The 26,300-nt window shown below is 41.8% G+C and overlaps 1 protein-coding gene across 3 annotated transcripts in view; it reads right to left on the reverse strand.

Moving 5' to 3' along the window:
• The window catches only part of TIAM1 (TIAM Rac1 associated GEF 1), a 366,345-nt gene that overhangs the window by 51,727 nt on the left and 288,318 nt on the right, over positions 1-26,300 (reverse strand). For all 3 annotated transcript variants that reach the window (XM_081302880.1, XM_081302878.1, XM_081302879.1), the window contains 4 exons: positions 20,218-20,322; positions 14,012-14,093; positions 8,659-8,745; positions 3,193-3,417 (listed from right to left, as the gene is read on the reverse strand). In XM_081302880.1, the coding sequence (XP_081159006.1) occupies positions 3,193-3,417; positions 8,659-8,745; positions 14,012-14,093; positions 20,218-20,322 (499 nt within the window). The remainder of the gene's footprint in view (positions 1-3,192; positions 3,418-8,658; positions 8,746-14,011; positions 14,094-20,217; positions 20,323-26,300) is intronic.

Raw genomic sequence — 26,300 nt, forward strand, 5'->3', positions numbered from 1 at the left:
AATAAGCAAACTGTAATTCATAAACTTAATTTTTATCAGAAAAAAAATCAGCTGTTGAAGATGGAAATGAAGGAGAAGGTAGGTAGTAAGGACATCAAAAATTATCCATCTTTGTTTACAGGCCAGCCCATGATCATGCTCCCCAGAGACTGCCTTGGATACAAGCGTTTATTGAGTTCTTACAGGTATTATTTTAAACATCTGAGTAACTCACTTAGTCTTCACATCAACCTAGTGAGATGGCTAATGTCATCATCTCTATTGTGCAAGTGAGGGCACAGAAGGATTAAACAGGACTGTTTAGGGGCATGACGGGAACATGGAAATGAATGCAGTCCCCAGAAATCTAGATCCTGAGCCCACTTTTAGCCACCAGGCTGTCATGCTTCCATATAGAAGCTTCTATGTGAGAAAGAGGTCCAGAAATAACCCAACCTTGAAAAGGAACCACATATTTCCATCAGGATTCTCAGCGGAGGGGAGGATCTGGCCAAGTCTATGTATTTGGGCTTATGAGATGGCAAGAGCTCGGCAGGAGCAGCTTCCAGCAGACCCTCTCTGGCCACAGCTCACTGGACCTCAGGGTCCCCAACACGCTCACCTTGACTCACTGTCAAGATTGCCAAATACTCACTATGACCACCTGAGGATGGTCCCTGCATCAAATCTCAAACCTGCCACTCAGAATGGTTCTTATTTTTAGTTACTTTTCTAAATTTAGACCAAGGTTGCCGTCCAGCCGGCCCATTGTATAAATTATCTCAGTTGTTTTCTACGTTGATTGCAGCTGTGTGTGGATACCGCTTTATCTCTGCCTCATTATGGAGCAATCTTATGGGTTATTTCATCCTGTTTACTCGCTTCCCCTTTTATCTTTCACCATTACATGGGGACTAGGAAGTGGAAGCACCCAGAAGGTGGACAGGCAGAGACGCAGGCAGGAACCCGAGTTCCACGTTATGGCCATTCCATTGTGGTACAACAAAGGAATGAATAAATCTCCCAAAGGTGATTCTAAAATTGCAGCTTTAATATGTTTTAAACAAAGGTGAGTTCAGTGGATTTAGTTTGGAACCTCCACAGCGAACTGGTCTGCAGGACACAACAGCAGTGGGACGGGAAGGCCAGCTGCTGACTGTAAATCATCATGTAGAAGGCAGAACAGCCACTGTGTGCAGATCCCACCAGATATTTATAAAACACATAAATATATATGCATTTTTAATTATTAAAATTGGAAATATATAGGTGCACACATATATATGTATATGGGTATATATATATTTATATTTGTGTGTATATTATATATATATATAAAATATATACACACACAGTTTTTTTTAAGAAAAAATAGACCAAAACATCAACAGTGATTTTTTTTAAAAATATTTTTTTAGTTGTAAGATGGACACAATGCCTTTATTTTATTTATTTATGATTTTATGTGGTGCTAAGGATAGGACCCAGTGCTTCATGCATGCTAGACAAGCACTCTACCACTGAGCTACAACCCCAGTCCCAACAGTGATTTCTTTAAAGAAATTCTGTAATTTCTGGCACACTTTATGCCAGTGTTTGGTAAACCTATCCACACAGGGCCAGATAGTATTCTGGACTTTGCAAACTGTAATTTCTTGTTAAAACTTCTCAACTCGCCATTGGGAGAACAGAGAAAGGTGTAAATGAGTAGGTGAGACTGTGTCCCAGTGAAAGGTTATTGAAAAACCATGCAGCGGGACTGGTTTTGGTCTGTGGAATATAGTTTGGTAATCCTAGTTTTATATCTATAACTATAGGAAGGGCTCAAATAGGGGGAAAAACATAAAACCAAAAGACAATTTAGCACACACTGTTGCTTGGTGTTATGCATATCCAAGCTTAAAAAATCCTTTAAATAATGTAATCTAACATAATACTGAAGTCAGAGAGAAACAGGGCTCTATGAGTGGAATTTTAAGGGATCGATGCTGCCATCTTGTGGTCACATCAAAGAATAACCTTCAAGGTCTCAATTCCCTTTTTTTTAGGGTACATAACTCATTGGAGCCAATTTTTTAAAATGAGACTGGTACATGAGTCCCACAGTGACACGTGAACCAAGGAGGTCAATAGTAACCAAATGAAACGCAATCAATTTTCTGAAGCTGCAACAAGTTGAATTCTTCCAGGAAGCCACTGAAGGAAAGAATGAGAAGCTTGTAGGGTTTCTTAGCTGGCCAAGCTTCATATGGTAATTTAAAAAACAACAATGGCAGATAAAATGCCCAATTCAGATGCTACAACTCAGATGTGAAAACTAAAAATGACCCCAACCCCCTTTTTTTTAAACCCAAGCCAAGAGAAAATAATTCCAAAATGCAACTTCCAAAATCCAGACCCCCAGAACCCAGTCATGGACAAATAAACAAAACAGTCTACCCTGTCCATTTGGTTACTCACTGGCCCACCTCTCGCTGAACAGAAAAGGGTCGCCTATGTGCAAAGAGCAGGGAAGACCAAGAACATAAAGCCACTCCCAGGAAACAAGCACAGAAGAAAGTAAGAATAGTATCATATGGTCAGAGCCCTCAGGGAAGAGGCATTTGTAGGATCACGGGAGCCCAGGGGAGGCAGCGAACTCTGTGGGGTTCCAGGAAGACTTCCAAGGGCAGGTAGCGTTCAAGCTGCTTCCATTAGGATGAGCACAAGGTTGCCAGAGTGAGGGAGAGGGAAAGGAAGAGCAGCAGATGGGGAAGGGCAGGGGGTTCCGCTAACGGGCCCAAGTTCAGACTCCAGGTTGGAAGAGCCAGAGAGTCAGAGACCAAGGAGCTCTGAACACATTTCCACTGTGGTCATTTGGAGCCTCTCATAAGCCCAACTACAGGACTGGGAGTCTCAGTATCTTGTGTGATTCCCAGCAGGGTGTCTCCTTATCTCTATCCATAGTCAACTTTTCTCCAAAATAGCAAACACATTATAAAGCTTTCTAAGGAGGACGGGTAGATCTGAAGAAAGACAGTTAATCCACGACAAGAACACACTCCTTGGCCCTTTGAAACTTCCACAGGAAGCACAGGGTCGGTAATCAGCCCATCTCACATGTTTTGTTCTGCCTTCAAGACAGAGGAAGTCCACTGACATATGCAGGCTGCGTGGCAAACCTCCCAGGACTTGGCTGAACGGCCATCCGGGGGCCCCCAGCCCTGTGCCTACCTGGGTTGCTGGTGAGGAAGGTCAGGGGGCTCTCGCCGAGGTCCACGGGGCCGTCCACTCGGTGGGGCGGACTTTCCAGCAGCTCCACTCCTCCCTCCAGCTCAGGGTAGGTCCTCACCAGAAGGCCCAGGGAGGGCTGCGAGAGGAAATCTTTGAGCATAGAGGAGTTGAGGGTACCAGCGACACGATTATTGATCTTGAGAATTTCATCTCTCGCCTTCAGGCCTGCCGACGCAAGGTGGAAATTTTTAATGTCACATGCAGAAATCAGAACACAACAGCTTACACGTTCAGCCAGAAAGGGCACACACCAAGCTCTCCAGTGTGGGGGCCTCAACTCCTGGTGCTGAGCTACAATGCTCCAAAATGATGATGGGACTGGAAGGTTCTGGACATGGGACTGGAAGGTTCTGGACATGGGAAGGTTCAGGACATGCCTGTCCTGACCTCAACACATCACCTAAACAAACTCACTCCTTATTCAATTGATGTGATCTAAGCATTTGCCTATTTGTCTTCACAAATGCAAATTCTGGCTATCTTCCAATGATTCTGTGCTGCAATCAGGACGTTTGGAGCATATTCATGTCTATTGATCATTTCTATAAAACCAAAACCTCAATCCTCAGCACCACATAAAAATAAAAGCTGTCTTATCCCAAATACATTTAAAGACAACAGTGTACAGATGCAAATGCAATACTTGGTCCCCTCCCTTTCTAATGACATGGGACCTTGGGGTGAATATCTTTCAGGAAGTCCCCAGAGTTCTGCTGCTACTTTTGCAAAGCATTATGGGGGAGAGGCCCAAGGGAACAGCCCAGAACAAGCCCAACCTGGAAGAACAAGAAGTTGTGACTAATTCTGGGGCAGTTCAAACCGGTATGGAAGGAACATTCCAACAGCTGGAGCAAGGGAGAGGCTAGGGAAGAACTGGGAAGGAAAGAGTAAGCTCTCAGCTAAGAGGGAAAAGGAGTCACATTCCTTATTTTATATGCTAATGTGTAAAAACACAGTTGGAGAAAGGAGTGAAGAAAGAGCAAAGACAAATGAACTGCAAAAAGGAGAAGTGACCCAGCCCCTCAGGCATGGGGATCCCACCTCTGGATTCCAAAGAAAAATGATGCTACAGTGAGGTTCTCAGTTCCCAGTCTGACTGAGTCACACACCCTGGCCATCCTTACTCGGGTTTCCAAAACATGTGAAATCTATTTGCTACCACAAAACACTCCAAGAAACAGTACCGGTGGAGAGGGAATGGATGAGAAATAAGATGCTTTTCTCCAAATCAGAGGCAAAATTCTGTGAAGCTAATTTCATTATTAAGTAAAAGACTGGGGCATCCCAACATTCAGATCAAAAATACAAAAATTTCTATTTGTGAAAAGCAAGGTTTGGGGTTTTTGTTTGTTTGTTTGTTTTTTGGTCTTTTCTTACAACAACCCAAGTACTTATAGTTAGATATTAAAGGGACTTACTTACTATAAGAACAAAAAGACTTAAAAAATCAAAACCATGGATGAGGTTTTTCAAAAAGAAATTCCAGGTCCACGTGAGCAACAGAACATGACTGTGTGGTCGGTTGAGTGGTGACCCCACAAAATATGCCACACCCCAGAACCTATGAACATGGTCTTCTTTGGAAAAGGTGTCTTTGAAGTTGTCATTAAGTTAAGGAACTTGAGAAAACGTGATGCTGGGTTACCTGATCCTAAGTCCAGTGACAAATGTTCTTGTAAGGACACTCTGAAGACCCAGAAAGAAGAAGAGGAGGCATACAGAGACAAAGACAGAGTATGGAATGATTCATCCACAAGGCAAGGGAGATCTGGGGCCACCAGAAACCAGACAAGACAAGAGAACAAGAGAGGATTCTCTACAAGAACCTTCAAATGGCTTTCTCTACTTCAGACTTCTGGCTTTTTCCAGAACTGTGAGAAAGTACATTTCTGTTGTTGAAGCCCTGGATTTGTTGTGCTTGGTTATGACAACCGTAGGAACACAATACAGGTATGAATGAGCAGGAGGTAACCCCCAATACTGAGGACCAACAAAGCCCCCCCAGCATCCCTCCACCACTGCTTCCCCAAGGGATGGCTCTGTGACTTTTGATAATGCCATCGAATCTCTTCCAGTTTTCATTTGTAAGAGGGAAAGTGGGGGGCTGGGGATGTGGCTCAAGCGGTGGCGCGCTCGCCTCGCATGCGTGCGGCCCGGGTTCGATCCTCAGCACCACATACCAACAAAGATGTTGTGTCCGCCGAGAACTAAAAAATAAATATTAAAAATTCTCTCTCTCTCTCTCTCTCTCACTCTCTCTTAAAAAAAAAAAAAAGAGGGAAAGTGGGTTAAACGAGGGTAGATGAAGTAATCCATGTGAAACTCCATGGAACCTAGTCAACAGACATGAGCTCTTGCTGTTAATATTTGGTAGAAGAAACGCACAAACTTTTCTTTCTAGGGCTGGGATTGTGGCTCAGTGGTAGAGTGTGAGGCATGGGGTTCAATCCTCAGCACCACATTAAAAAAAAATAGATAAAATAAAGGTATTATGCCCATCTAGAACTAAAAATATTTTTTTAAAAAACAAAACAAACAACAACAACAACAACAAAACACTTTTCTTTCTAACAAAGAATTGCAGCCTGCTCAGAAATAATCCCAACCCACCATGGAGACAGTGACTGACCATGGGAAAACTTTGGAAGTATCAGGCTGTCTAGAGTAATAGGGCACATGGCTTTCTTGATGGCTCTGTCCTATGTGCCATCAGGAAAAACTTAGATGACATCAATTGACCCGCAGGTGACTCGAAGAGTAGAATGACAGCCCCAAACAAACATGCCACAGTGAATAAGTGCAAAATACCATACTTGGGTACAAAACGTCAATTCTACAAGCAGAGCCACCAGGAGCTCCGCCAAGAGCAGCACGTGTGTGAAGGCGAGCAGGTGGGGGTGGAATCCAGGGTTGACGACATCTAGCCAACGGCCCAGTGTGGCTGACAGAAGTAAAGCAAGACAAACTGAACCTGAATTAATGCAAATGGAACATTCTGGTCCAATTAAGCCACATCCCACTGGACTCTCCCTGGATGCATCAAGGTCATTTTAACAGGGACTCTGAGACCCTGACAGCGTCCAAAGAGCAATGACCAGAGTTGGATTCCACACTCTCATCAGTGGTTCAAGGATCTGAAAGCGTTGCATCTGGCAAGAACATAACAGATATCAAAGGCTGGCTACAAAGAAGAGGAGCGGAAGGCTGAAGGAGGAGGACACTCTGGAATCAAATGTTACCCACAGGAGGATGCAAGGCCCCAGCAAGTCCCCCATTACCAGAAGCAGTGCAGGGAGGGGACTGAGTCTTCACATACAGGCTGGATCTAACAAAACACACCCCAAGACCCTCTTGACACTGCCGTCCACACACGGGTGTCCACACATGGGTATCCACATGTGGGGTGTCGGGCAGTGTGTGGCTCAAGAGGACAACGCTCCTCTACTCTCACATCTGCAGAGAACAAGCACTACGTGAGGGAAGAGGGTTGGAGCTGACAACTGTCTGTTTTCATCAAACACCAGGGTTTTGAACCAACACAGGATGTGACTGAAACCGGCACAGCAGATCCCCCACCCCCGGGCCACGCCACCCAGCACACTCATTGTGCTAAAAAAGATAAAGATCAGGCTTTGGGGTTCGAAGGGGAATAAACCTTGTCATCATCTCTGCACTTGGCTGAGACCCAGCTCAGTGTCTGTATCCAATTCCGGCCTCCAGGCTCCCTACGGCCTAGAAAGGGCTGAAGGAAAAAGAAAGAAAGTCCTCCTCTATGACAGACAGCGGGTAAACACTTCTGCCTTTATTTCCCACTTGGCCAGTCATGGCCATTTCTAGGCATAGCAGGTCTGTGGGTTGTGCATCTCCAAGTTCTTGGCACAGGGCAAATCAACCTGCACAGGGAGCTTGCATGCCACGACTCAGAACTATGCTAAACCAGAATGTGGAAGGAGGAGGAAAGAGCCATACTCCTCATACCCTGGCCATACTGTTCAGCCATCTTTAACAGAAGACACACAGGTCCCTACCTGCAAACACGTATATCCTAGCCAAGTTTACCAGTGACATTCAACATGGGCTTTATTTTACCACTGTTTTAACAAAACTAAAAATTCCACAGCAAGAAGAAATAAGGACGGATCCCAAACCCTTACCTATGGTAAGCATAGTGGGTTGCATCGTGTCCCCTCAAAAATGCATGTCCACCCAGAGGACATAAATTGCAGAGATAGCTAAAATAATACAGTAATTATAATCATATTATATTGCAGATATAACAGATACAAGCGAAGAATGGCTGGCAGCCACCAGCGTCAGGAAGAGGCACGTGACAGATTCTTCCCCAAGACACAGAAGGAATCGATCCTGCCAATGTCTAGTTTAAGACTTCTCGCCTCCTGAATGCAAGAGGAGAAGTTTCTGTGGTTTGAAGCCACCCAGTTTGTAGTCATTTGTTATAGTGACCCTAGGAAACAGTGAGTAAATACCATCATCTCTCCCATCCCCATCCTTGGGGGCTTGATTCCAGGGTTTTCCCTGGATATCAAAACTTGCAGATGCCCAAGTACCTTATGTAAGATGGCACATATTTGCATAAATCTACAACATCCTCTTGTAATACCTTGCTTGTAATACCTAATACAATGTGAATGCTCTGTAAATAGTTGTATTATTTTGGGAAATAATGACAAGAAAAAAAGGGTCTGTATGTTTAGTACAGACCAAACTTACTTTTTTAAACAATATTTTCAATCTGCAGTGGGTTGAATCTGCTACTGCAGAATCCATGGATAGGGAGAGCCAATGGTAATCTATGTTTTAAAGATTCCCCAGGAGTAGAAAGAGGATGGAGATTCAGGATTCCAAGACCAGTCTACATGCATATGAGTCCTTTGAGGGCAAACAGGGGAAAGGTAGGATGTCCCAGGAAAGAGTTCTGCAAAGTGAGGGCAAGAGGGCTGGATCATGAATCCCTAGGTTCTCAACTTCTGAAAAAATTCTCCAGGAATGGAAGCAACGGAACGTGTGCTTCACAAGATTTTAGTATGTTAGGCAGGGGCCAGACAGCTCTGACCAGTGCAGAGAGGTCTCCCACAAGTTCCACTCCAGCAGGAACACCTGCAGATCTCCACAACCCCCTAGAGATGCAGAACCACCATTTATGGTTTGAATGGAACTTCCCACCAGCACCATAGAAATAGGCTCAGAATCAGATTTAAAACCCAAGAAGATGACATTTCTTGCGCACCTGCGTTAGAATAAAACCATATTCTTTGAAAGGGTTTGCAATGTGCCAATGTTCAAACACACCTTACACAAAAATCCTCTGGATTGTCTTTCTCATCCATCAATTGGAGAAACTCAAAAAGAATTGCAGAAAGACAGACAAGACACTCACAGACTCACCTTTCTTAGAAGCTAAACCAGTTTCCTTTACACTGTTCACGTAGAGCCTTCGAACACCATCCTCTTCCACGGAAGAAAGTGAAAACCCTGCAAAATACAAAGAACCAGGGCTCAGACCTTCTGCACGTTTAGCAAACAACAGGAAGCTCCTGCTGTGAACCAGGTGTGTTTAATGTTTTGGGTTATAGTTTGGAGCCAGAACCTTTCCCCCAACTCAGATTGTTTTACAAAGCAGAAAAAAAAAATGCGTTTTGTGATCACTCTAAATGAAGTTGCTCCTTATAAAAGTAACTATTACCATTGCGCATCAATCTTCACATTACGTACCCAGCCACCCACTTGGAAGAAGCTATTTTGTTTTTCCTTGCTTTCTGGTAAATGTCACCCATTTGCCTTTTCCAAACTCTAAGAAGATTAGCTTACCTCACTAGTGTCCCCTGCACTACACCCTAGGATATGTCACAAATGTCCCACCATACGATGTGCTCATGCTGCCATATGGGCACTGCTTAACAAAATTCTGCAGCAAAGGATAAGTAGCAACTCACTTTACAAATTGAAACTGATTAATTGATTACATACTCCATTAGTGATCATAAGATTATGAACTAATTAATCTTAGGCTTTTTTATTAAATCAGAAAAGAAGACAGAGCAAGACCCAGGTATTCTCAGTCATTTCAGGGATTCAGGCTGCTCCCGGTCCTGTGGTTATTAGCTTGGGTCGACGGCCTCATGACAAACTCCTCATGGGTGAACTGAATATCCAACCAATACCTACTTTCCTGAAGAAAAAGCCCCTTGGCAAATACTTCTAAAAGGGCCACAAGAATGAACCCAAGTGGAATAATTTCAACTCTGGGAAAAAAAAAAATTCCAGACTATTTATCAATCCCTGTCTAAATGCTGAGAGAGAAGACACAGTGGTTTAAAAAAAAAAAACAGACAAGCAAACAAGAAAAGAGAGTACTTCATTACAAGGCTGGGTACCAGGGACTCATTGAGGCTTTTCAGGTCATGTCCAGATGAACATATGGGTTTTTGTTTAGTTCATAGGAAATGGACAACCCATGTGGGCAAAGCTGCTCGTGGCCCTGCCCACACCCCTGAGTACTGTACCTCCCTCAGACAGCAAATGGCAAAAAGCTGCCGGAGGACTTTCCAAAGTCTTCCTGTTATTCTATTTTGAATGCTATTTTTACAGAAACTTGTAATTTTCAGGTTTTCAAGATGCTTCAATGAAATAAAAATATGTTTTATACACAAACCACTGACGTAACATTAGTGTTAACACAGGCATATTTATTTGCATTTCAGTAGTTTTTTTCCCCTTTTATATATTATTACAGAGCAAAGGGATGGCAAGGCAAAGAATGAACAGGATTCATCAAATGATAGGCACCTCCTTTCTGAAAGACCTAATTCTATAAAATTCTGAGATCAACATTTTGTTTTTCCTAAAGACAATTGCATCCTGATGGGGTGTAGAGGGAGCAGCCTACTTAGAAGATGGCAGGGGGAAATGCTGAGGGCCCGCTCTAAGTCACCACAGGCCAAAGTGTCAGAGATGGCTCAGGCATTTATCTGTATTACCACCTCTTTTCTTGGTCCTCTTTTTAAATAAAGAAGTTAAAAACAAGGAGAGCAGGGAAGCCACCCAGTCTGAGGAACTATAATTGACTGTGAAATTTTGTACCAGGTAATCGGATATAAATTCAGGATCTGAGAAGAGGATTGGACTTCTCAAGGTGATAGGGAACTGACTCTCTGTGACCAGAAAGAGGGCAGAAGAAAGGGTAAGGAACATAAAATCCTTTCCAAAGACCACTCAAGGAAGCCCAAATTCACAAATGTGAACAGCACTCTGCTCTGCCCTGGACCTCACGCTGCAGGACACCTGTCTAGAGATCAGGCCAGAGAGGGTCTCCGTCACCATCCCCGGCACTGACAATTATGAAGAAAATAGTCAACACCCTACAACTGGTTTGTTCCGAGGTGTCTGAAGAACATAATGATCTTAACAGCTAACTGGCAGAAGTCAGATATTTTTTGCCCTTTTAAATAGACTAGCAAAACTGATTCTCAGCAAATGGATCAAACACAGTCCAAAATGATTGCCAACAGGGGGAAGAAGGAGCTCATTCTAGACATACCCAACCTATCCAACACCTGGAAGGTTGTCACTTGCAATAATGGGAAGGTGTCATGTGTGACAACCAGAGTAAAGATCCTGGGTGGGAGTGGGGGGGGGATTAAAACCACGTGAGGAAACTAAGAGCAACTCCCATGATGAACAGCCAGATTCTTCATGCTGAAACTCATGGCCAAGGGAAATTTAAACAAGAGACCCAACAGAGACTCAAGGAGTCCAGGATACAGTTAATATCCACACCTCTGCCCTCAGGAAGACACGTGAGTCGAAATATAATTGGAGCATCCAGAGAAAAGGAATGCTAAGTGGCTGAACTGGGGCCCACCACCCTTGAGCATCATGCTAGGTCTAAGCATCATGTAACCATCTTGATTGATTTCCACAGTATGGTCTGAGAGTGGAGAGGGAAGAGAGAGAGAGAGAGAGAGAGAGAGAGAGAGATTAACTCAGTGTTAACTCTCTAACTTTGTTCCATCAGTTGGACGGTTAGATCATATTTTCCTTCCTCAAGTGTTCTAAAATAGAAAGCAGCATCTGCCTTGTATTGTTAGATTTTATGTGTGTGTGTGTGTTGGTGTTGTGTGCTAGTAGCTTTTCCATACGCTGAACTCAGCATATAAAGGAAGCCACGCTTAAGTAGGTGTCAACATTGGATGCAAATAAGCTGACTTTGGACTCCTAAGGAGCTCTTGAGGCCAGAGGCCAGCAGGTCTCCTATGATTGCAACCAGGGTGCTCTTTAACCTGCTCGGCCACAGGCTTTTGGAACAGTTTATCCCAACAGGAATGAGAGCACTGGGAAGAACTGGCTCAGGCTGAGGTCATCAGCCATGCACAGCAGGGCTTTCCAAAGTGAAGTTCAGGAACTGGTGCCAACTGTTTGCTACTGGCAATAATGTAAGAGCAAGACCAAGATTAAGCCCTGAGAACCCCTTACAGAACTGGACATTGCCACCACTTCCAAGTATGCGGCCTGGTGCTTTACAAAAGCAGTGGTATTTATGAAAAATCGGAAGTTAAAACAAACACTTGCTTCTTTGCATTGGATGGTTCGAGAGGCACTGTTAGTAATACTCTGTGGACTGCTGCCTGCTGCTCTATCACACCCTCAAGATGGGAAGGGAAGTGGGTTCTGGGAGCAACTTGATCACTTTAATTAAAAAAAATTTTAAAGATACCAAGTGCAGTGGTCCCCCATCCACAGTTTCACTCCCCACAGTTTCAGTTCCCCGAGGCCAACTTTTATTTCAATATATGCTTATGGTTATAATTGTCCTTTGTTATTATTGGCTATTGTTGTTAATTTCTTGATGTGCCTAATTTAGAAATGAAACTTCATCATAGGTATGTATGCAGAGGAAAAAACAATGTACAGGGTCTGGTACTGTCCATCCACAGTTCCAGGCATCTGTGCAACACCTTGTCACACGTCCCCCAAGGACAACTGGGGTGGAGTGCTACTCTGTTGCACTTTTATGCTCAACTCCTATTTCTGATTTCCCAAATCACTCAGTCTTAGAATAAGAATCCAAGGGCTTTGGAATTCAGCCTTCTGTAGCTCACCCTCACTCAACAGAAATCAAGTCAACAAAAGAGAAAAAGAACAATCATTGCAGAGCATCTGAGTTTGGAGGCCCAGACACTTAATCACACCAGGGCCACCAATTACAGCTTCAGTAACTGAGTCCACGCTGATGCATGAAGAGCCTTCCATAAACACTGATTCTTTGCCATCAAAATCATCCTGCAGGCCTTCTGAGTCTTTATTCTAAGGTCGGGCAGCAAGTTGTGTAAAGGTGTCATACAAGTGGCCAAGAATTCAAAATCAGCTCTTTTCACTAGGCCAAAACACTTTAATGAGCATGGTGAGAGCCGGATTAGCTGCCTATAGCTGCAGAAGAAATATGATATCCTGCTTTTCAGGAAAGGGTTTGAAGACCTTCTCATACTAAAAAGCTTAACAATTTGATTCAGAGAGAAATCTTAAGTTTGCATACACAACGGCCTTTATGTCACTTCCAAAGGAACTTTAATCTCCTTCAAGCACATAGTAGGCCTGCAATTTTCTGCACCCTTGTAGGCAGGTGTAGCTGTGTGATGTGCTCTTCCCACTGATTGTGAGTGAGCCCATACTTGCTTCACCATCTCCTCTCTTTCCCTTCTACAAAGCCACAATGTCCCAGGTGACAGCTGCTTAAGGCCTGGGTACTGGGGTGAAAATAACAACCCACACAGTATGCATGGTAAACATGAGAAAGAAATTCCACTGTTTTGAGCTGCTGGGCTTTGGTGACTGCTTGTTACCTCAGCTAACCTCGTTGCTTCTGACTGATAACAGCACAGAACGGATTTCCCCACCTTCTTTACTCAAGCACCAACTTTGTTACTATTTAAAATACGGTAGCGTAAGACTAAGTAAAGAAGCCTAGTCTTAAACATATGGAAAGGATTACATATTTAACTGCACCAGAATGGAGAAAAACATTGACACAGTGGGCCTGACTGTGATGTGACTTATGGTGAAGACCCGTTCTCCTCCTGAGCGCCCAGAATTTTGTGGGCTGGGCAGTAGTTGCTTCCATGACAAGCCTCCCAAGAAAAGCTCTGGGCACTGAGACTCTAAGGAATTTCCCTGGTAGGCAGCATTTCCAGCCGGTTGTCACAATTCACCTGATGTGACTCCACTGGGGAGAACTGTGGAGTTATTTTCCCCAGACGTTGCACCTTTGCTGATTTGGCTTCGTGTCATTTCATGGCAGTCATGGGTCAGACTACGTGCTGAGTCCTGGTCAGTCAGAAAACCTGGAGGTGGCTTGGGGACCGAGGACACAGCACCAAAATCAGTCCCTTCAACATTACTTGTGGGAGAAAGGCAGACAGTGCTTCTGTTTGTGGGAGAGGGATGCAAATAGATACTTCCTTTATATGTAAAGTACCGTGTGTTATTAAACAATCCATTCCCATGATATCCCTGTTTTCATGATATAGAATCCCAGTGATTCAAGCGAAGGAATTGAAAGCTGAAGTCTTAAAGCATAGCTTTTCTTCCCAGTTTGGCGGCTCTCCATAGCACCGGGGCCAGATGTGTTCTGTTTTAAACAGGCCCCAAAGACTTTTTATTGAATTGTAAATAAGTGCACGTTTGCACAGGAAATGCTATAACTCAAACACCAACACCAAAGATCAAAGACAGACAAACCTACCGTAATTATCAGCGGCTGCATCAGACTTCTCAATCTGAATATTCTGAGTGACTTTTGGACAAATTTCAATTTCTTTATACAGCTGCAAACGACAAAGAGGAGTCTGATTAGGATTTCATCAAAAATAACTTCTTAGGAATGGTCATCATTTTGTAAATCTATTTTTTCATGATTGATACTTAAATGGAAATTCATATCACATCACAATCTTCTCATTGGATGGAACCTATTAAGAGTCAAAGCAGCCACTAGAACTCACATTGGCAAACTTAGCTACAGCTTGGTTTCTACATAATTCCCTAACATCATTCTTTGTGTCCATTCTTTACTCATCTATCTCAGAACTGAAAAATAATGCTAAAGTCATCAAAATCCCTAGTACTGGGGTGGGAAACGTTAACGAGGTTGTTAGATGCCAGCATGGGGCGGCATGGAAGTAGGAGAAATCTCTGTGTTCCCATTCTTCTCTGTTCCTTTATGGCTTTTACCTAAAAAGCTCACCAGGGTACAGACAGGTAGAGACAAAGGTTAGCCTTGAAACAGACAACAAATTACATAAGCAGAAGGTGTTCTCTTTTAGCCATGGAACTTCACCAAAATTAGCTAGAAAAATTAAGTACCTAAATTAATTTCCCATCTATAAACTCAAGAGAAAGAGTTTTTGGCTTCCTCTAAAGCTGAAGTTATTTCCACTAAGCTATGATCCTCCCAGGCAGGGTCCTGGGTACCAGAGTAAAAAAAAACAACATGCTTAGGTAAGTAAGCCAAAACTTGCAATTCGAAATTAAAGATGAAATTCCAAAAATACGTCAAAGGCTCTTAAACACTGTTATTTGATTGTGAAATGAAGACAGAATTTGTCCCATGGTAAATAACAGAAAAATCTGACCTATAGCAGTAACACAGTCATAGTGAAGAGTTAAACCTGCCCCCATCTCTCACAACCCACTCATTGACCCATAAATCATCTTATTCGAGCATGTAGGAAAGAATGCCAGTTCTTTTCATTTACTTACTTTGGCCATTTGAGAAGACTCAGTACTGAGTACTAAGACTAAGCAAGAGTACTCAAGACCCAGGAGCCCAGAAAACAGCCCGGATTTGTTTCAATACCCTAATGTAAGGCAGCTTCCAGCAAATGAAATGTGCTAAGGGTAAAAGTGAATGTGGTTGTATTTGTATACTTCATAAATGCTTCCTAAAAATAAATTCCTCAATTAGAAGAAATCAATTATACTGATTTTTAGTTCAGGAAAATATAGTCACCAAAATCATAAATATCAAATTCAGTACAGCTAATATATATCATCAAACCACAGAATGCTCACTGAAACATTATCCACTGGGTTCAGGTCAGCTGAGCTGCAGCCTTAGTCTTATTTTCTTAAACATCCTTGAGAGCCAAGCCTTTCCCCCAGGTGGCAGTGTTTACTGTTCCAATCATCTCTGCAAAGACCAAGAGGGAAGAGGGCTTTGTGCAGTCTTTCCTATTCTTGCACAATACCACCTACTTCTCTTTGGAATTGGTGTGAAAATGCTCCTGTCTCTTGCTGGTATTGGATGATACCTTGGTGATCTGTGAACAGCCCCTGGACCACAGTCCTTCTTAGGCTGGTTGGACTAAAGCCAGGTTTAGTAAAAAGCTCTAATAAAATATATTTCAAGAAGGGGTTGTGCTTGAAAATGTATTTTCAACTACAACACCTGGAGCTAGAAACATTTGAAATTCAGTCATTTTATACGTAAATACCTTTAATAATTTCCTTTTCTTGATTAAAACAATGATGTTGAACATTTCCCTGTTTTAAAAAAAGTAGATCAAAACATCACCAGGTTTGAGGCAAGTCTCTGCAGGCAATTGAGTTCTCACAGTCAATCATTCTTCCTATGTCTCCTTGGGGTGCCCCAGACCAAGGCACCATCACCTCTTGTCTCAACTTTGGCTCCCTGGCCTCCTATCAGTCTGCCTGCTCAGGGTCTTAACACCTTATGGCCCACAAGGCAGCCACAAGGAGCCCACTGCAACAGAATTTCATACAGTCATCTCTGAGTAACATAGGAAACTGCTTTCGGGACTTTCCCTACATAAGGGACACTGAAATCTCTATGTAAAGTGGCATAGTATTTGCATTTAACTAATGGACAACCTCCTATATACTTTAAATCACTTGCTTATAATATCCAATAAATGTGAATGCTATGCAAACAGTTGCTACAATATATTGCACAGGGAATAAGGACACAAACAAGTCTGTACCTGTTTGATGCAGGCGGGACCAGCACATGCCTAACTACATAGTACGGACCAACGACAATTAAATTTTTTGGTTGTTAATATCTGCAATCAGCAGTTGGTGTGCTCCACAGATGCTGAACCTGTGGGTATGGAAGCCACCTATAATCTCCCTTCTCTCCTGAGGTTCCCTTCTTACTTAGGCCCTGCATGGCCTGTCTTGCTCCCTGCCCCCTTCCCCCTCAGCATCCCACCTTACTTATCCTCCCCACTCATCCTCCTCACAGACCAGGTAAGCTACCTCCTCCCCTGCCTTCTCTGCCCCCTCAAAGACACTTTTGTATAAAACCCCGCTAAGACTCAGGTCCTCAATTTCCTCACATCTAAGCTTACAGGTGCACCATCTCTCTACATCCATTTGCTCTAACTTTATTGACTTGTTTTTATGTCATCATCTCTGAAAACTGGATAGAGGTCCTAGCAGAAGCCAGGATTTTTCCTTTTTCTTCTTCTTCTTCTTTTTTTTTTTTTTTTTTTTTTTTTTTGCAGGGGGGTGGGGTGGTGGTGGTGGTAGTGGTGTTTGTATATCCACAGTGTCTAAAATAGGTAGGATTGTGCCAGGCCCACAAATGCTAAATAAATATTTGCTATCTGAATGAATAAATAAATTGATTAGTATTTCTTCAAGCTCTTTATTCCCACTTGTCACTTTAAGAAAAAACCCATTTAGTGTTGGTTTTTGACAAGCCTGTGCTTGTGCAACTAGGTTCATGATTATTCCATGGGCTGAACCTGACGATCAACTAATCATGAAAAAGTAGCCAAACGGGGTCACTTAACTTAACACAACCAGCAATGCAGATAAATAGATAGCTATTCCTGGTTATTCATAAACAGGAGACTCTCCTGACCACCAAAATAAAAATACTAGACCCTTCAAAATAGTCTTTCAGACCTAGTACCCACTTTTGCTAATAATTATTGATCTTACTACTAATGATGGTTGACAGGAACAATGGTATAGAATGAAATATTTAGAGGGCTCATATATGAATGAGTTGTTTCTAAGGGAATGGCTTCAAACGCCTGCATGTTCCCCCAGGACACCGACATCAGAACAGGGTGGGCTGGGGGAACAATGAACAGTGCATAGACTGATGCCTGTTCAGAATGGGATGATAAAGTGAGTATCTGGAAACTCTCAGAAGCTGTCTAGACTGCCATGTGTTCAGAAGGCCCTGCCTCCGGATGCTATTATACCCAGCATTAATGGCCTAGAGCAGGAATTCAGGACCCAGGACCCATGGATAGAATTGACATGGTCTGTGAACCTGGATGTTTGGTGGTGGTGGTGGGGGGTGTCTTTTATGCTTACAAGCCTTTAGTTGTAAGTGCCTGGTGAAGCCTCTAGATCCCTTCTCAGAATAATGCTTCCATTGCACATGGCAATGAAAGTGAGCATCTCCTTCAATCATAAATGCACACAGGCAACCAAGAGCAATACATCACCAGTGCCCGTGACTTTGTCATGAATAGAAATCAGTTATTTTCAAACCACATTCCAGTTGTTACTAATATCTCAAGGTATTACAAAGGTCATCACTACTGCAGAACAGCTACTACTAGACCTATCACCAGGCCTTGTCATTTAGTGAGCACATATATAATCTTAATTAAAAAAATATTTTGGTAACTACTTCACTATAACTAAGCCATGTGCAAAGGAAGCATTATTCTGAGAAGGATCTAGAGGCTTTACCAGGCAGCCAAAGCTATCCAAAGCACAAAAAGGTTAAGAACCTTAGGAAAAAATGGAGCAAGATAGCAAGCAATATTATGGTATTTGCTTCCTTAGGGTCTCTGGGCTGGAGGTCCCCTGCAACAGGGCAGGAGCAAACCATAGTCTCTCTCTCTCTCTCTCCTTTGTGTGTGTGTGTGTGTGTGTTTGTGTGTGTGTGTGTATATATATATATATATATTTGGTACTACGGATTGAACTCAGGGGCACTTAACCTCTGGGTCATATCCTCAGCCCCTTTTATATTTTTATTTAGAGACAGGTTCTTGCTGAGTTGCTTAGGACCTTGCTCAGTTGCTGAGGGTGACTTTGAACTCCAATCCTCCTGCCTGACTCCTGAGCTGCTGGGATTACAGGCATGCATCACCACGCCTGACTTCAGATTTATTTATTTATTTTTTTTAATTATAACATGTACAGAGCAATTGTAGATCCAAACAGACTAAACCTGGCACACCTTAGTCTTCTATGTTGAATAATACCATACAATAGCCAAGATGTAAAAATAAAATAAATCAATAATTTCAAAATAATGTCTCACACCAGCTCTTTGTGTGTATAGGACATAGTAATTAGCAAGGTATAATCTCTGTAATTTAGGATGGAAACAATTCTCTAACCTCCAGGATACAAAGTGTTCACCCTTTCAGCTATTCCAAGGTTATCAGCAAGGCATTTCCCTTTTGGGGGTTTATCTGGGAGTGGAGGGCAAGGTTGAGACAGTGTCTTGCTATGTTTCCCAGGCTGCCCTCAAACTCCTTGGCTGAAGCAGATCCTCCTGCCTTAATTTCCAGAGTCATTGGAACTACAGTTGCATGCCACCATGCCCAGCTGATGTTTCCCTTTTTTAAGGAAGGAAACAGACTTTCCTTTCTCTATTCATAAAGCACAAATACTGGGCTTGTCTTCACATCAGAAAAAGAATAGATCAGCTACTTTCTGTTGAATGCAGCTTCTTGTATCAACACTTATTAAGTGATGGCTAAAAATGGACTCATTTTGATCCTCTTCTATTGCATAACATGACAAGATTGTTACAAAAGCACATCCTTCTTTTATGTATCCTTAAAAACACTTAAAGTGACCCCAGGTAACCTTTTAGGATGACAGAAATGTTCCCAATTATGATTGAGGTGTGGAGACATGACTGTATACATTTGTCAAAACTCATCAAATTGTGTGCTGAAAACCCGTGAGAGTTTCATTACATGCAAAGTGTACCCCCAATAAAGTTGCCTTAAAACATCACTAAATCTTTAAATTATGCTTCTTCCCCTTTCCAAAAAGAGAACATTGGGTTTAACTTTTCAGTTCCAGTCTCTGGTGAAGTTGAAGTCCTCCTAGTATCTATCATTCACATGTGCACAGCAGGCAGCAGTGGGCCCCCAGAGGGATGACTGAGTACACACCAAGCAGAAAGATCTCCAAAAGGGAGGCTCCTTGCTCCCCAAATCATCCTTTACTGGAACTAAAAAAAATACACCACCCAGCTAGAAAAAGGAACTTGTCACCAGTTTATTAGAATCACAACCATTAGCATCTACTATGAGAGTCATTCTCTCTCATCTTTGTTAAACCCCAGACATGAAGTACGGTCATCTCACGACTTTGCCAAGTCCAAATGTCAGTATGCAGTAGGACTGATATAGGAAGCCAGGTCTGGTTCAGAATTCATGTCCCGTGAAAACACACAACTGTCCCCAGGAATCTGTCTGAATAGAGTTCCATTAGGTTGGGACACACAATGAGATGGCAGCTTTCTTCACCCACAAGATTTGACCCTTTGGTCTTGCTATGCATGTGGAAGTCACAGAAAACTGGAGTTAGAGCGTTTATTCTGACAACAGCCAGTTGATTTCAGAGTTACAACTGAAAATAGAAGACCATCAATGCTGCCAGGAGACTTGGTAATAGGGGTTAAAATTCCCAGAGGTGGCTCTGGATTTCAGTGTCTCACGATGGCACAGCAATGCACCTCAGACAAGCAGAGGTAGCATTTCCACTCTGGAAACTCCGTGCTACGTAAGGCCACTGCCACCAACTTCAGAGCTCCCGATGAAGCTCATTTATTCTACAACTCTGTTCCTCTCCACCAGTTACAATTAACACAAGTGCACAGATAATTTGAAAATAATCTCCTACAGAATGTGCTTGGACAACAGTCATAAACATTACCAGCTCATAAATGTCCTCCTCGGGCTGCGGGATGTAGAACTGCATTTTGTTTTCTATTAGAAATTTCAGACGCAGGTAATGAGCAGAATGATCCAGTTGATGTGTCTGGGACAAAAAGAGAAGAAAACGTCTGTTCAGTAGGAAATAGGAATGACTAGGTGCCCGCCAACATGTGATCATGCCTCCCAAGAACAAAAGAGATTTGTTACTGCAGAGGGGGCGACATTTCTGTATTTCTTGTAAGGTTTGCATTCCAAACTCAGAATGAACATTACTGTTCCTTGAACTCATTAGTAAAATTCCATAAGCATCACAGGATTTCATAGAACCAAACGAGTCACATCGTCACTTCTATTTGATTCACTGCGCTGTTTATCACTGGTTTTCAGCAAAAATTACCAAAGAGGCCCCCAGACATAGTTTCATATGTACATGGGTCATTAAAGAAGAGTGAGAAGAAAGAGATACGTATCATGAAAGAAAAAAATCTGGGCCCAGGCAAAGTTGGTTTTTTAACCAGGTGGAAGAAGGTGGACAGTTATTAACCATTCGTTTGCAAGTATGTCAGTGTGAATATAGGCATTTGGATTCAGTCGGATGCACCATTCCCCGGTGAGACTCCCTCTGGGTCAGTGCAATAGGCACGCGTCCCACTCTGGAAGCACACCAAATTACTTGATGGAGGAAAAGTATCCTCCCACAGTTAAGGACTGAAATTCCAGGGTTTCTCTTTTGGTCCAGGATGGGTCAATGGATTTTCTCTATCTAAAAAGTCATCCTTGAATTAATTTTTATAAAAAAAGAAACAATGATAACATGGTTGTATAAATAATTCCCAAGACACAGTTAAGAAGATAACAGAGGAAAAAGAAAACGCTCTTCAAAATTTTACTTGGCAGTGTGAAAATACATTGCCATAGAGAACATGTTTACATGGAACGATGTTTTTAAGTGTCATATCTTTTAAAGATACATCCTAAAGTACTGAGAGATGAAGGATGGGATGTTTGGGATTTGCTTCTAAAACAATCCAGACTGTGACTTATCACTGTGACTCATCACGTTATTCTCTTACTTTATAGGAATCTGAGATTTTTCATCAAATAAATAAAAATCACTTATACTTAAAGCTCTACAGATGAGAATTATTCAAAATAAATGAAACTAATTTTAATTTTAAACTAATTTTAACTGGTTCTACAGGCTTCCCACTTGCCCTACAATCCCCCTTCCAAATGTGTAAAAATATGCCTATGCATATATATGTGTGTGTGTGTATATATATATATATATGTATACCTATGTATATCTAGATATAGATACACACAAAAACATGTATTTCAAGGCTGGATAAACAGCATTCCAACACTTATTTTAATCACATTCACTTAATCGGATCTTATAAGTGTGCCAGACATGGTGTGAAGTACTGAGAATACAGAAATTAATACGAAAAAATGTAGTTCTCTGCAGCGTGCATGGCTGGGAGAAGGGGTGAGCAGAAAAGGAGTGGTGGTTTAGCTTTGTAAATATAAACACACATGTAAGACAGGTACCCTGTATTATTCCTAAAGCACATTTCTGGAAAGTGGAAATCAGCTGCCCCTGTACACTCAGAAGGATGATAAAGACTCTTTCTATTGGTGATTCCTGAGAACCCCCATTCTGTATCCCATTCCTAGGTATCATGAGAGTTTGAAGCCCACTGAGCTGAACACAAGTGCCATTCAGCGGCCCATTTTCGGTCACCTGGCTTGCATCCTGTTGCAATCTGTATTTGATACCGGATGCTATTGTCAGACAGACCCAGGACTGTTGATGCCAAAGGCAATAGGAGGGGATGGATAAACCCAGGGAATATAAAACAGAGAAGTTTGAAGAGCGCTACCTACTGCTTATGGGAGAGATATCAAGACAAATAAACAGCAAAAAGAAATCATACTATTTAGGGTGATAAACAAAAAAAAAATGTTTTTTCCCATAAGACAGAAGAGTGTCATATGCTTCCCATCTGCCCAGGTCTTCAATGAAATCATCAATGAGACACTAAAGGTCTAGGTCACAGTCTATTCCAGGCCGAGATGGAAGGAAAGCAAGTGAAGTTTCATGGGGTCTTAGGAACAGGGACAAATCCACTGGGAAATGTAATTGATATCAGTAATTAAGGATTCTGTGGACACTTCTCATGAGGCTGCCAGGTACACAGGCCACCTTCAGGCCCAAAGAGCAGCCTCTCCTAATAAGACCCTGGTATCTGGAACCTCAGTGTGAGGGAGAGTCGGACCACTATCAGAGTCCAGAGAGCTTCAGGTGGCCCCAGTGCAGAGTACAGATCCTCATCACCCCCCCCCCCAAAATGCTTGCATGCCCGCAGCACCTCTACACTGATACAGAGAAGGTTAAATGCTGGTGTGTTAGCTCACATAAGCTGCATAATACAGCACAGACAGCAAAAGCACAATAAATAGAGCGATGGTAATAAGGGTGATTCTTGCTACACCCCCACCCCCCACCCCCACCCCACTATCCAATATAATGCTTTACTTGAAGCCTAAGAACCCTTCATTTGGCCTGAAAAAGGTTACTCTAAAAACAGGATGCTGGATTAATATTCCAGTGCATCTTCTCACTTTGATAAAAGTTTCTGAATTTTGAACCCTTGTAGTCACGGCTGGTTTAAAATAAAGAACGAATCCTAATGAACTAATTAAATCAGATCATCAGAAATCTCCAGAAGGATTTTGTGCTCCTCAATATCAAGGCAGTCAAATAACCAACCATGTTCACAACACATCTTTGTGCAAAAAGAATTCCAAATGTGAATGAATATTTTAGGATTGTGTTTCAAATATGTGACCTGCTTTAGGCTTATTAAACATTCAAGAAAAAATATCCTAACAAGAGAAATTCAGTTTGGAAATAATTTAAATAGTACAAATTTGTTTCCCAATGTACATTTTCTTGAGTTACTTAGAGAGCACTGGATTCATTTTCAGGCAAGGCAGCTGCAAATTATACCATAAAATAAATAGTATTGCAGAGCAATTTTAGTTTAGTTGGAATAATTTTTTAAAATCAGTATCTTACTACAACTAATTCAAAGGATGAAATAGCAAAACACAATATAGATGGTTCTGTAAACAGTGCTAGCCATTAAAATAAGAATGTATTGTTATGGATCTTCTAACCCATCATGTTTTGCTCTTCCACTTCTCTTCGTTTCAGTGAAACTGGTGTGGGAAACATATAAACATGCAGTTACTGAACACAGAAATCCAGGCACACACAGAATATGCAAGGTGCTACTGCAGAATTTCCAAAGATATTTTCCTTTGTCTTTCAAGCGACCTTTTATTTTTTAAATGCCAATCATTTTTAGGATATCCAGAGCCATAGACCAACATAGTGAAAGCAAGAAATAAAACAGACACCATGTCACACATGAATAATATCAGTGAATATAAATGAGAGAATTTTTTGCAATTATCTTTATAATTGCAATAATCCAAATAAATCCACTTCTAGGCCCACATGGTTACCTGTTATATTTAATAACAATCATTCAAGTAGCATCTATAACATGAAATGTAGATCTTGAAACATTTACTATACCAGAACTTGACTCGTGATCAGATGGCAGATGGCAAACTGATGGGAAATGATGTGGATCAGAGAGAATAGGAAAGAGAATGAGCTGAATGCAAGAGACAGAAGAAAGAGATTGATTATTAAATATTAGAGGAAGCATCCATTGCCAACATTGAGCATGACAATAATGAAATAAAGACATGCATTCTTATAAGCATCTTTGCTTTCAATCCCTCCTTCAAAAACAAAACAACAACAAAAGAACCCCACTCACCATTAGATTAGATCATTAATAACATGTGGCACTGTTCCCCCATTATGTCTTTCCCTCTTAAGAATCAAATCGGTTCCACTAATTACAATAAAGTGTTTTCCAAAAAAGAGGCAAGCTTTAGAAGACACCTGGCTCTAAGCACACGATATAATTTATCCTCCATAGATGATTTTCCAGGGAGCTTCAGTTTCTTAAAGCGTACTGTAAAAGTTTTGCATTTTTAAATGCTTGACATGTACGCTTGTCCCACAGCATGTTCTTTATTGTTGTTTGTATGTTTGGGGAAAAGAAATGAAGACTCAGGGAATATTAGCAGGACAACCTTTTATTGTTGGAGAAAGGGACTTGTACCTTAATGATGCCATCAGAAACATTCAAGTGGCAGAAATAAATATCTTATAGAGGAAGACAAACTGGCAGTTAAAATGTCATCTTTCATTGTCTCAGTTTTTACCAAAGGTAAAGCTTGAAAAGTATCCAAAATTGGGCCAGTCATTCATTGCTCTTCTCACTGATCAGTTTCCAAGCAATCAATGGTTGCCAGAAAAGCATGGCTTAATCTTTGATTCCTGGTAGAGTCTAAAGAGGACAAGCACAGGTCACTGCAAGTCCATGCTATGCCCTGCAAACACCTCCCAGGCTTTGGCTTCTACAAAAAAGTCCAGAGTCCTGCTTCTAACACCTTCAGCTACAGATCTGAGAATAACTCCCACAGCTCTGCAGAATATTAAGAGCTAGTTAAAGAACTATGCTTCTATAAATAAAAGAATGCAGAAATCCTCAATACGCCAATTTTTCTAAAAAATTAAAATGAACAATTATGAACAGATGTCATTATCTTTAAAAGTTAGAACTCACTTACATGAAGCAATCAAAGTATGTGTAAGGTGACAAAATTTATTTTTAACATCTACATGGGGGCTGATTTTAGCTTGTCCTGAAACCAGTGTCTGTTCCACTTGCCCTCCACACAAGACTACTTGAAAGGCTTATTTGCACTGGACTGTTACATTTCCCCCACTCGTAGGAAGAGCCACATTTTCTCCTTAAAAGGGCTCTCTTAATTTGTTTCTTTAAAAACACATACATTGATCATAGAACTACAAAGGTCCTTTGTGAGTGAAAGTTATTCAATATTTACAAATTGAGGATCGAATGAAGAAGTCTCATCCATTCAACTTCTTTGAGAATACAATGATAGAAGTGTTTTCTGCTCTCCCTTTTTTAGTACCAGTAAATACCAATCCACTCCCCTGAGAATATATTCTGGATTCTTCTGAGTCTTATGGACTGTCCTTGCTGAAGACTCACCTAGGTTCTTAAAGAGTTTTTGTGACTGCCCACTAGCACGCCGGGAAACTCCCAGGTTTGGGGCACCCACTAGGCTCAGTCTCTCCCTTGCATCTGAGAGTGACATGAGCTCAGGCAAGGTACCGAGGCTCTCTGAGACTCCCTTTCTCCACCTATAAAATGGGCAAGTAACTGCTCTTTCTCAGACTTGATGTGACTACTCAATAAAACCATCTCAAAGCTGTTGCTTTGGTAAAAATAAAAACAGGCACATAATGCCCTCACTCAAGGGTATTCATCTGGTTGTGCTGGGGGGCGGGGGGGGGGGGGAATGAAACCAGGTTGACCTTGAAAAAGATCAAGATATTTCTATAGCTTAAGGAGAAAGATGAGGAATTGAGTTCAACGAAAACAAAAACAAAACAAAACAAAAACAAGCCAACAAACCCACAACAGGCTAATTCTGTGTTCACATTAAGAATTTCCCAGCACAGAGGTCAAACTTGCACTCCCTTTACTTTTTCTCTTCTTTCAAGATGCCTGTGATGTATCAATTGTTGATTAAAGGGCAGGCACAAAACAGTATCCATAATATGACCTTCCTAAATATGTGTATGTGTAGGAAAAAAAATAGAAGAACAAACATTGAAATGTTTACTGTGGTTATTTTTGAATTTTGTAAATAAGGTCCTGAATAGCACGGTGATGTGCTGTCTTGTTCTTAGATTTTCTAAAATGTAAGGATGTGATATTGCAAAAAACACACACATTTTGAAAGAAGTTAGAAGAGTTCCTTTCCTCCCAAAGAGGAAGTTCCTCCAAGATTATTATGCATATCATCCTAAAGGCAGGCAAAAGGTAGCTCTGAAATGAAATGGAAATGGGTTTTAAGTGCTGCCTCCTTCTATGCGACCAAGTTTCCATATGTACC

This window comes from Spermophilus citellus, assembly GCF_964194105.1.
Source record: "Spermophilus citellus genome assembly, chromosome: 7".
Classification (NCBI taxonomy): Eukaryota; Metazoa; Chordata; class Mammalia; order Rodentia; family Sciuridae; genus Spermophilus; species Spermophilus citellus.